The sequence below is a fragment of the Rhinoraja longicauda genome, chromosome 17 (assembly GCF_053455715.1).
Source record: "Rhinoraja longicauda isolate Sanriku21f chromosome 17, sRhiLon1.1, whole genome shotgun sequence".
Taxonomy (NCBI): domain Eukaryota; kingdom Metazoa; phylum Chordata; class Chondrichthyes; order Rajiformes; family Arhynchobatidae; genus Rhinoraja; species Rhinoraja longicauda.
The window spans coordinates 13,839,525-13,852,436 of record NC_135969.1 but is presented as its reverse complement, the minus strand read 5'-3'; the positions used below and the strand labels follow the sequence as shown (position 1 = coordinate 13,852,436).

At 44.5% G+C, this 12,912-nt stretch overlaps 1 protein-coding gene across 4 annotated transcripts in view; it reads left to right on the top strand.

Annotated features, from left to right (window-relative positions):
- sema3fb (sema domain, immunoglobulin domain (Ig), short basic domain, secreted, (semaphorin) 3Fb) overlaps positions 1-12,912 on the top strand; it is a 224,139-nt gene that overhangs the window by 143,326 nt on the left and 67,901 nt on the right. For all 4 annotated transcript variants that reach the window (XM_078414170.1, XM_078414167.1, XM_078414168.1 and 1 more), the window contains exons 3-4: positions 4,409-4,569; positions 11,455-11,517. In XM_078414170.1, the coding sequence (XP_078270296.1) occupies positions 4,409-4,569; positions 11,455-11,517 (224 nt within the window). The remainder of the gene's footprint in view (positions 1-4,408; positions 4,570-11,454; positions 11,518-12,912) is intronic.

The following is a 12,912-nucleotide window of genomic DNA, read 5'->3' as shown; positions in this document are numbered from 1 at the left end:
CCAAACACCATCTTCCCAATCCTGCCCACCTATGTTTACAACACCTTCCTTCAGCAGCGAGTTTGTTGCTCCATATTTCTGGAAGATTGATCTCAAAATCTATCTCCAGCCCACATACTCCCATCATTGCCATTCAGTAAAAGTATATTTTTGAAGTGACTCACTGATTTTATTTTTCTCTTGGTTTACTTGGAGATTCTTCTCTGATTCCTAGCAACACCAGGAAAATCTGTAACACTCAGAGACCAATCCGGGACTGATGTATCCGAGGAAAATTTAAAGATACCAAGGGGCTATTTCCCCTGTGTACAATATACAACTCGGTCACATAACATAAAGATAATAGAGTCACATATTCATGCAGAATGGATACAGGCCCTTCAACCTAAAGGGCTGTGACAGTGGTGCAGCGGTAGAGCTGCCTCCTCACAGTGCCGTAGACCCAGGTTCAATCCTGACTACAGGTGTGGTCTGTACAGAGTTTGCACATTCTGCCTTGAATGCGTGGGTTCATCTCGCACTCCAAAGACCTGTGGGTTTGTAGGTTAATTGACTTCGGTAAAGTTGTAAATTGTCCCTACCGTGTGGGATAGTGCTAGTGTAGGGGGTGATCGTTGGTCGGTGCGGACTCAGTGGGCCGGTGGGCCTGTTTCCACTGAATCTTTGAAGTCTAAAGTCTAAATGTACAAACTCTGTACAGACAGCACCCATAGTCAGGATCAAACCCGGGTCTCTACCGCTGCACCACTGTGCCGCCTCATCATGTTGAATTGCAGAGGGGGTTTGAAGAGGCATTAGGCTTGCTCCTCTAGTTTCTAGTACATTGGCACTGTGACTAACAGGAGCAGCCCAGCTACTAATTCATTGCACAACGGCAGATCACACCTGACCAATGTGGTTGAGAACCACATCACACGTCCCACTTACCAACCAAACTATTAGATGACATGGTTCAACCCAGGCCATGTTTTATCTGAATGAAATATGTTGCTTGTGTTTCAAAACATGACCTAAATTGCAGGGTTCGAAATCCTGGTTAGTTCAACAAGAAAGCTCGGCAACAAAGCTCCCATTCATGCCCACAGCCAGAGGAGGCTGCTTTTTAGATTTCATGGCTCTCTGGTCCTTCGGTAATGAGCTCTTTGGTGAAAGTATGATGGATGTAATGCAAGGAATAATTATTATTATTATCACAATTTACTATTGAGCAAGGTATGTTTATGCAACTGAAACTTCCTGGCTCTTGGCCTGCAGGCTATTTCCAACCAAGGGTCCACTTTAAAGTCGATTTTTGATGGCTTGTAGACACGAAGCAGGTGAAAAATATTTCTAATGGCTTTCACTGCAGGAAGAACTGCCGTCAGGGGCTCTTGAAAGGGAAACTGTCCATCAGAACCTGGTTTAGTTTAGTAAAATTTAGAGATACAGCGTGGAAACAGGACCTTCGGCCTACCAAGACTGCGCTGACCAATGACCATTTGTACACTAGTTCTATGTTATCCCAGTTTCACATCCTACACAAGAGACAATTTACAGAAGAAAATTAACCTACAATCCTGCGCGCCGTTGGAATGTGGGAGGAAACCGGAGAACCCGGAGAATGTACAAACTCGGTCACAGGGAGAATGTACAAACTCCATGCAGACAGCACCCGCTGTCAGGATCGAACCCGGGTCTCTGGTGCTGTCAGGCAGCAACTCTACCACTGCGACACTATGCCGTCCCACAGTAAGATATGCGCTGAACATTAAGTTGGCTGTTAGAGCAGTGTTATTGGGTTAAGATTTTGAGTAGCGTGAGGCGAATTTGGTACGGTGCCAACTTCTAAAGTTTTAAGCGTCACCTCATAATCTACATTATAGTAGTCGGTTCCAGAACCTGACTTATAAAGCACCCATAGTCAGGATCGAACCGATGTCTCTGGCGCCGTAAGGCAGTAGCTCTACCGCTAAGCTACCGTGCCCGCCCTAACTTACTTATACACAGTGGTTTGGCAGCAGGAGTTATTTTATCAGGGGAATTGGATGTGGGAAGTGGGGGAGAGAGCACCAGTCTCAATGTTTGCGACTGATTGGCCCTCACAGTCAACATATCACTATTACAAGTCCCCACAGTAACACAGGCAGTCCTGTCACGGCCCCCAGAGTTACACACAGCTCCCATAACTATGTGGACTGTCTGACCTCTAGAATTACTGCAGCATTGCAGGCAACTGACCCCACAGTAACACAAAGACACATTGCAAAGAGATTGACTGACCACACAATATTAGGTGACTGACTGACCCTGAGAATAAACATAGCCTATTATTTTGAGATCAACAAACCTCACAGAAATGTGGTAGATTGGATGTTATTATCCCTTGACCAACAGAGGCACAGTGGGTGGGTGGCAGATTTTTTTATTGGAGGCAGGCAAGAACATATTGAAAACAAGGTCCTGTAATTAGGATTCCTAATGCCATTTTATTAAAAATTTAATATTGTGTTTAGTGACAAATGCTTGTAAAATCTGGCAGCACGTGCACTCCTGCCAGAATGACACCCACAAAGTTATATTTATTGATCAGTTGTAGGTTGTTCCCCAACACAACAAGGATGTCTGTAGTTTCTTTAGACTTTTAGACTTTAGAGATGCAGCGCGGAAACAGGCCCTTCGGCCCACCGAGTCCGTGCCAAGCAGCGATCTCCCCGTCCACTAGCACTATCCTACACACGAGGGACAATTTACAATTTAACCAAATCCAATTAACCTACAATCCTGTACATCTTTGGAGTGTGGGAGGAAACCGAAGCACCCGGAGAAAACCCATGCAGCCACAGGGAGAATGTGCAAACTCTACACAGACAGCACCCGAGGTGAGGATCGAACCCGGGTCTCTGGCGCTGTGAGGCAGCAGCTCTATCGCTGCACCACTGTGCCACCCCACATGATGTTTTGAGTCAAGATCCGTCTTCTGGTTGATGGAGTAGTGGGGAGAAAGCTGGTAAAGAGAGGTAATGGGAGGGGTAAGGCAAGAATTGACAAGTGTGTTGACAATTTACAATTTTACCGAAGCCAATTAGCCTACAACCCCGTATGTTTTTTGAGTGTGGGAGGAAACCAGAGCAGCTGGACAAAACCCACGCTGTCACAGGGAGAACGTGCAAACTCCATTCAGACGGCACCCGAGGTGAGGATCGAACCCGGATCTCTGGCGCTGTGAGGCAGTGGCTCTACCAGCTGCGCCACCGCGCCACCCGGTATGGAGCTGAATCATCTATGCTTTATCTAATCTAAGTAATGCCCCACTAACCCATGTTTTTGTGAGAAGAACAGTCGACATTAACCTCCTCAAGGCAGGTCACATCTTATCACCACTGTAATACTGAGTTGCTGATGTACCGGTCTGTTTTAAGAGTTAAAGATAGTGTACATCTACAAACATAACGTTTCCTGTAGGACTGCACCAGGTGCTCATTGCAGCAGCTTGATTTTATTCCATAATTTTCCTTTAGGAAAGGTCAAAGATGCTTCATTTTAAAGGCTGCTGTCGCAGTTATTGTAAAAAATAGATTGTTGGATGAGTATGGTACAGTAATCAAAAATATATATTTAATAATGAGGTGGTTTATCAGAATGCTGCCTGGATTAGAGCGTTTCAGCTACATGGCAGAGGTTGGACGGGAGACTTGATAGAAGTATACAAAATTATCAGAGGTATTTTCCCCATGGTGGAAATGTCTAACACTAAAGGGCATAGCTAAAAGGTGAGAGGGGGAAGATTTAATTGATATGTGGGGGACAAGTTTTTTACACAGAGAATAGTGGGGCCTAAAATGGCCGAAGGGCCTGTTTCCTTTCGGTATCTCGTCTAAAGTCTCTCCCTTTCCGATTAGAGGGCTTAGCTGTAAGGTGAGGTGCCCTGGCCAGGTGCAGGGAATGGAGGGATATGGATCATGTACATGCAGATGAGATCAGTTTAACGGTATCGTGTTCAGCACAAACATTGTGGGCCAAAGGGCCTGTTCTTGTGCTGTATTGTTCTGTGTTCTATGTCTAAAGATGAGACCTCTGTCATCGCTCAGATAGCTGCTGATTCAGGTCTGCCTGCAAGGTGATGTTGTTCTGCAGTTGGAAGACTTTATCTGCCTGCACCCTGTTTACCGACGATAGACACAAAATGCTGGAGTAACTCAGCGGGACAGGCGGCATCTCTGGAGAGAAGGAATGGGCGACGTTTCGGATCGAGACCCTTCTTCAGACTGGGTCTCGACTCGAAATGTCACCCATTTCTTCTCTCCAGAGATGCCGCCTGTCCCGCTGAGTTACTCCAGCATTTTGTGTCTGTCTCTGGTTTAAACCAGCGTCTGCAGTTCCTTCCTGCACCCAGCTTACCGAATCTGTCTGTCTTTTTGTCCCCTTGCAGAGCTCCAGCATTCAAACACAGCGCGGCACTACAATCTCCTGCAAAACACCACCGACTACCGCATCCTGCTAATGGATGAGGATCACGACCGCATGTACGTGGGCACCAAGGACTACATTGTCTCGCTGGACCTGCACAACATCAACCGAGAACCTTTATTGGTAAGAGAAATGTTCTTGTGCACACAGCTTTCATTAAACTCTTAACAAAACCTGCAGGTTGTTATGCCACAATGTCAAGGGACACATGCACATCCATCAAATACTAACCTAAGACCTAACTCAGTGCTTTTAATTCTCTATACCAGTCATAAAATCAATACTTAGTACATTTATGTTGTACACATTTATGTAACTGTGTGCACAGTGCAGATAATCTCTTATATGTTTATGTGCTATATTCCCATTTACCCTACACGATCCATATAACTGTGGTGAATGCAACTATACATAATAACATATACAGAGCATGTTACTCTCCACAGTCTGTAGAATTCTAAATACATTGCCTCTTGCCTTTTATAAGTGATGTGTTTAGACTGAGGATTATACACAATTTATGCACCACAAATGCCTATACATATCATTTTATATGCTGTCTCTATTTTCCTTTAGAAACATTTATAGAATACTAGACAAAGTGGACCCAAACCTGCATTGGTGCAGCACCCCCCCCCTCCCCCCCCCCCTCCCCTCTCTCCTTAACTCCCCTCCCCTCTCCCTTCTCCCCCACTCCCCACCTCCCTCTTCCCTCCTCCCCTCCCCTCCCCTCCTTTTAAACTTTAAAATGTGAATAACTTTAAAAATATAACACCGATTTCAATAAAACTACTTGCATTATCACTAAAGTGACAATGGTGAGTAAGGTGGGCCTAAAATTGTCGCGCTTTCGTGCACCGTTTCGGCTGAAGTTCAGTCACAAACAAGATAACAAACGAGAGTTTTAGTATATAGATAACCCTTATGATGCTGCGTGATGTATACAAGTATATACAGCCTAGTATTCAGTGGAAATAACCAATTATATATTGTGGGTACCAGAAAAAGCTGGAGTAACTCAGCGTGTCAGACAGCATCTCAGGAGAAAAGGAATGGGTAACATTTCGGTTCGAGACCCTTCTTCAGACTGAAGAAGGGTCTCGACCCGAAACCTCACCCATTCCTTCTCTCCTGAGATGCTGCCTGGCACGCTGAGTTACTCCAGCTTTTTCTGAAACCTTCGATTTGTACCAGCATCTGCAGTTATTTCCCTACACAATTATATATTGTGTGTGCATATAATGTATATAACTACATAGCACCTTTCCCAATGACTATAATAATCTGTATACAATGTATGTAATTGGTGCAAATAGGGACAAATACTGCACATAACATATAAAAAACATTTACAGTACCTGTTACAATGTACTCCAAGTACTCCACCCAGTATAACCCTGTACACAGTTCACAAATTAATGTACAGGAGATGTTATCTGCAGGGCCCTTCTGCATCTCCCGTGTCCTCTTTGTTAGAACCACACAGGTTCCATGTTCCTTGGACAGTGCACAGATTGGAAAAGGTGAATGCAGATGGGAGCATGATTTCCCTGGGATCTGCAATAAAAGGAGCAGATTTCATCCTGCTGATTTCTTTAGTCCAGGATGTCAATGTGCCCTCCCATCAGAGAAGTGAGGAGAGAAAGCATAGAGGAAAGGACAGGTTTAGTCTTTAGAGACACAGTGCAGAAACAGGCCCTTCAGCCCACCGAGTCCATGCCGATCAGCAATCACCCCATACACTAGCACTACCTGACACACTAGGGCCAATTAACAATTTGCACAAGCCAATTAACCTACAAACCTACAAGTCTTTGAAGTGTGGGAGGAAACTGGAGCGCCCAGAGAAAACCCACTAGGACTCTATTCCTTGAAGTGCAGGAGGATGAGAGGTGATCTTATAGAGGTGTACAAAATCATGAGAGGAATAGATTTGGTAGACGTACAGAATCTCTTGCAAAAAGTAGGGGAATTGAGTACCAGAGGACATGGGTTTAAGGTGAGGGGGGAAATATTTAATAGGATTTATTTTAACCTGAGAGGTAACTTTTTTGCACAAAGGGTGGTAGGTGTATGGAACGAGCCGTCGGAGGAGATAGTTACGGCAGGAGAATTCAACTCAGTACCACCTTCCTCAGGTTGGTTAGGTATGGACCATATTTATTGGTCTTGCCAGCTAGGGCCACAGCCTGAAAAGTGAATAGGTAAGACATACCTAGGAGAAATCCTCGAAGAACTTCACATATTTTTGAGAAGCAATCTCACTTGTGAATGAGTCAGGAGTGAGTTTGGAAAGTACAGGCTCACATTAGGTACGACACAATGGGGAGGAGGCGAGCGTGTGAATGAGAGCTTATTTTTACTTCCAAGGAATGATCCTTTAACATCATCATTGCAGCCTTGTATCCGGACAGAAGATAAATCACACCGATCGTTTTGCTGTAGGAACCAACCATTTAGAGCTCCGTAAACCTCCTTAATCCCGCACCCTTGACCTACTTAGCAAGCACAGGCTGGTTCTATGTGTGATGGGGCTTCAGTTCCTCATGAACATGTGATTCACAGGAGCTAAAATAAGGGAATTTCTCTGCAAGGCAAGGGGCAGAATTGTCGGAACGCTTTGCATCCAATTTATTCCGATATGAACATCCCCTTTCTGCGTGATGGAGGGTATGTGAATGTACCAATGCAGGCATTTTTAAGCACCTTGTTAAAGTCATAGAGTTATGGAATCATACAGTTGTACATTTCAGAAATGGGGTCTTTGGCCCATCAGATCCACTTTGGTTCATTAACACCTACCCTATTTGCCTCCATTAGGCTCCTATCTTTCCATGCCTTGCCTGCCTAAGTGCCTGTTAAAATGCCTCTTAAGCATAATAACTGTATCTAAATCCACCACCTTATTTGGCAGCTCTTCGCAGATGTCAATCACTCTCTGTGTGTAAAAAAAACCTAAGCCCCAGAAACCTTTAAAACTCCCACCTCGCATCTTAAAACCACGACATGTCAACTTTCATACCGCAACCAAGGGGGACAGTTTTTAGCTATCTACCCGATCTTGTACCTTTCATAATCTCATATACTTCTATCACTCACCTCTCAGCCTCCTTAACTTCAGGGAAAACAATCCCAGACTATTTAATCTCTCCCCATAATTAATGTGGTTCAATCCAGGCAACGTTCCTGGTGAATGAATCATCTCTGCACTCTCCCCAGTATCTTTCCTGTAGTTTGCTGGCCAGAGCTGCACACAATACTCCAAGTAATGTCCAATCAGAGTTTTGTAAAGTGGAATCGCAATATCCTAACTTTTATATTCGGTGCCCATGTCCTTTTGCCTTCATCAACACCCTATTCACGTGTTGCCACGATCAGGAAACTATTGACTTGGACTCCTATGGTTCCTCTATTCATTCACATTCATTAGTGCCATTCCATTTGCTGTATTTCCCCCACCTCTATTTGACTTCCCGAAATACATTACCTTGCACTAGTAGGGATTTATTCCATCTGCTGATGTACTGCTCAACTTTCAAACTGATCCATATCTGAGCCTTAAACAATCTTCCTTACTACCTATAGCACCACCAATTTTCATGTCACCCACAAAATTACCCATCATACCCTCTATATTCACATCCAAGTCATTATTACATAACAAATGTAGCAAAGATCAAAGACAGTGGCACAGCGGTAGAGTTGCTGCCTTAGAGTGCCAGAGACCCAGGTTCAATCCAAACTACGGGTGTTGTTTGTATGGATTTTTTATATTCTCCCTGTGACCACGTGGGTTTTCTCCGGGTACTCCGGTTTCCTCCCACACTCCAGAGACGTTCAGGTTTGTAGGTTAATTGGCTTCGGTAAAATTGTAAATTGTCCCTAGTGTGTAGGATAGCGCCTTTGTACCGGGTGATCACTGGTCAGCATGGACTCAATGGGCCGAAGGGCCTGTTTCCACACTGTATCTCTAAAGTCTAAAGCACCACTCCCTGGAGTGCATTACTCATCACAGACTTCCAAACAGAAAAATATCCTTCCATCACCACCCTCTTCTTGCTATCACCAAACTGATTTGCGATCCAATTAGGTAGCTCATCTTGGCTCCCATGTGCCTTAATCTTATCTGCCATGTTACCATGCAGGGCCTTGCCAAATGCCTTACTAAAGTCTATACAGATAACATCTATCTTCATCAATGCCTTTTGTTACCTAAGATAGACACAAAATGCTGGAGTAACTCAGCGGGACAGGCAGCATCTCTGGAGAGATGGAATGGGTTACCTATATTGTTGCCAGAGATAAGCACATGGAAAGATTAATTTATGTGGCACTTAAGCAATAACAAAGCTGAGGGGCTAAGTCAATGAATGAAGACTCAAAAATTGTGTTTGTTTTTTTCATTTGAACTGCAAAGATTCAATGGTTTGAAAAATATAATTTTGAAGGGATGCAAAATAAAACAACATCCACAGAGGTTCCCCCACTCATCTCTTATAATGCTCGTGCAAAGTCATCATTGTATGGATCAGTTGTCAACATAACAGTAAGAGGGCCCAAGGTGATGGTAATATTGTTAGAATCATAATCATAATCATAATAATAATCATACTTTATTAGCGAAGTATGTTTTGCAACATACGGGGAATTTGATTTGCCATACAGTCATGCCAATCAAAAGCAACAAAACACACAAAATACATTTTAACCGAAACATCCACCACAGTGACTCCTCCACATTCCTCGCTGATGGAAGGCGAAACAATAGTTCAATCTCTTCCCTCCTTTGTTCTCCCGCGGTCGGGGGCCTCAAGCCTTCCGTTGATGGGACGATCTTGGCTCCCGTAGCCAGCGGTCGGGCCCTCCGCGTCAGGGTGATCAAGCTCCCGCATCGGGGGGGATCTCAGCTCCCACGGGCCGGGCAATCGGACCCCAGGTTGGGGCTGGTCAAACCTCTTGCAACTTTGGAGCGTCGATCCCAGGCAAGGGATCGCAGGCTCCGATGATAAGTCCATGGCCCCGCGGTGGGGCTCAAAGTCAGTCTCGAGCAAGGCCGCCAGCTCCATGATGTTAGGCCGCAGAGCGGCCGGAGATACGATCTGGAAAACAATCGCATCTCCGGCAAGGTAAGAGATTGAAAAAAAGTTTCCCCCTCCCCCCACCCCCCCACAAAAAACAAACCAGAGAACATTAACACAAACTTTTAAAACACACTAAAAATAACAAAAAAGACGAAAAGACAGACCGTTGGTGAGGCTGCCATCGCTGACGGCGCCACCTGGTGAAATGAGCAATATCAAAGAGTGTGATTATTATGGCACTCCAGAACTAAAGTGGGAGCAATATTACAGTGTAAACAAGTCTGGGCCTGAGCACTGGGCCTGTACTCGCTGGAGTTTAGAAGGATGAGGGGGGACCTCATTGAAACTTACAGAATAGTGAAAGGCCTGGATAGAGTGGATGTGGAGAGGATGTTTCCACTTGTGGGAGAATCTAGGACCAGAGGCCACAGCCTCAGAATAAAAGGACATACTTTTAGAAAGGAGATGAGGAGGAATTTCTTTAGTCAGAGGGTGGTGAATCTGTGGAATTCATTGCCACAGACGGCTGCGGAGGCCGTCAGTGGATATTTTTAAGGTAGACATTGATATATTCTTGATCAGTGCGGGGTTATGCAGAGAAGGCAGGAGAATGGGGTTGAGAGGGAAAGATAGTTCAGCCACGATTGAATGGTGGTGTGGACTTGATGGACCAAATGGCATAATTCTGTTCCTGGAACTTACAAACTTATGAATTATCAGAGAATGTTAGCTTAGTCACAGTGTGAGCCTATCACACAGTGCATGGTATTAACACATAGCGAGAGCATTATCACACTATCTGAAGTGTGAGCATTATCACACTATCTGAGCACTAAAACACAAGGTGGGAGCATTATCACAAAGTATTACACTATGAGCATTATACACTGTGAGCATTAATGCGTGAGCACGAAGGCAAGGTGTGAGCATTATCACAGAGTGGGTTAATTATCATACTGTGAGTATTATCACGGATTCTGAGCATTGTTACACAGTGTGGGTGTGATCATAATGTGCTAACACTCCCACAAAGTGTGAATTCAATTGCAATGCGCACAGTTTGGGCATTATAACACAGTTTAAGTATTTTCGCAAGTCAGGGGGCTTAGCACGCAATGTGGATAGTGTTGGATCCGGTTAGTATTATCTCACCAACTGACAAAACGTGAGCATTATCACAGGGTGAGCATTATTGTAGGTCAGTGAGCATTAATATAGGAATTTGGGACAGGGAGCTCTTCACACTGAGTCACCAGTGAGTCAGTAAACTGTGTTTCCATCGTGCTGAGACTCAAAATCAAGTTAAATGTAAGTATTGAAGATGAATTGAAGATTTATATCAGAATGCTACCTGGAGTAGATGGTTTCAGCTACAAGGAGAGGTTGGGTAGACTTGGATTGTTTTCTTTGGAACGTCAGAGGTTGAGGGGTGACTTGATAGAATTTAAATAAAATTGTAATAGGCACAGAAAAGGTAGATAGTCAGAAGCTGTTTCCCAGAGTGGAAATGTCCAACACTAGAGGGCATAGAGATAAGGTAAGAGGGGGGATGTTTAATGGAGATGTGCCGGGGCAAGAGGGTGGTGGAGACCGGGAACGTGCTGCCAGGGGTGGTGGTGAAGGCAAATACGATAGTGACGCTTAAGAGGCTTTTGGATAGGCACATGGAAATGCGGGGAATAGAGGGAGATGTGCAGGCAGAGGTATCAGTTCTGCCAGGCATCATGCTCGGCACAGACATTATGGGGTGAGGGCCCCGTTCCTGTGCTGCACTGTCCTATGTTCTAAGTATGAACGGTTACATGTGGAAACGTAACCAATGCAGTGGTGTGGAATGAGCAGCGACCAGTTCCGGCATGCAGGGCTTTGTATCCGGTAATAACCATAATTCTTTCAATGGCCAATGTTCCATTTTCTCTCTTTTCAGATTCACTGGTCCATCAGTCCGCAGAGACGTGACGAGTGCGTTCTTTCTGGTAAAGATCAGAACGTAAGTGCTTGCCCTATCTGACCTGCCTGAGCTCCCCATTGTCACAAGTCGTACAAGTATGGGAAGAATGTTCGCCATTCACGCAGGCACAAGAAGCATTTATTCAATGTTTATCACATCCTCGTGAGCTCCCAACCTCTAATTTGTCTTTCAAGTATAGGGACTATTGTTGTACAAAGTAAAGAGCACAACCATTTGCAAACGGGTAGGCTGCCACTAGGGAAGATCTCAATCTGAGGTTGATGGGCTATTGTGGGCCAGAATACCTGAATTCCCTACTCAAAGGAAAATGTACTGTGTAGTTTTTTAAACACTTCCTTACGCATCTGAAAAACCAATCTTCGTCTAAAATCTTTTGGGATTTGTCTTCTAAAGCTCAACTGCGCTTTTAAAATTTGTTTATGTTCATTTCAGTGAAGCATATTTTCAGAAGTGGGTTGGAAGGCACGCTTGCAGTTAGATCAAATGTTTACGTGCACACAGCCAAGGAAGTACTTCTACCATTTAAGAGGCTTTTAGATAGGCACATGAATATACAGGGAATGGAAGAACATGGATCATGTGCAGGCAGAGCAGATGGAGTCATAGAGTCATACAGCATGGAAATAGACCATTCGGCCCAACTTGCCTATGCCAAACAACATGCCCCATCTATACTATAAGAGAATAACTGCAGATGCTGGTACAAATCGAAGGTATTTATTCACAAAATGCTGGAGTAACTCAGCAGGTCAGGCAGCATCTCGGGAGAGAAGGAATGGGTGACGTTTCGGGTCGAGACCCTTCTTCAGACTGAAGAAGGGTCTCGACCCGAAACGTCACCCATTCCTTCTCTCCCGAGATGCTGCTTGACCTGCTGAGTTACTCCCGCATTTTGTGAATAAATGCCCCATCTATACTAGTCACACCTGTCTGCATTTGGCCCATATCCCTCTAAACCTGTCCCTATCCATGTACCTGTCTAAATGTTTTGTAAACGTTGCTATAGTACCTGCCTCAACTACCTCCTCCAGCATCTCGTTCCATACCCCAACAACCCTTTGTGTAAAAAAAATTATCCCTCAGGTTCCTATTAAATCTTTCCTTCCTCACCTTAAACCCATGTCCTTAGGTTCTTGATTCCCCTACTCTGGGCAAGAGACTCTGCATTTACCCAATCTATCCCTCTCATAATTTTGAACACACCAATGTCCTACAGTATATAACTGTAACATGACCTCCCAACTTCTATACTCATTACTCTGACTGATGAAGGGCAACGTGCTTGCACCAGAACATTTGATTTAGCATCATGTTTGGCATGGACATTGTTGGCTGAAGGGCCTGTTCCTGTATATGTTCTACGTTCCCTGTGGAATCACTGATTGCTTCACTGAAGCATCTGCCTCATTCATG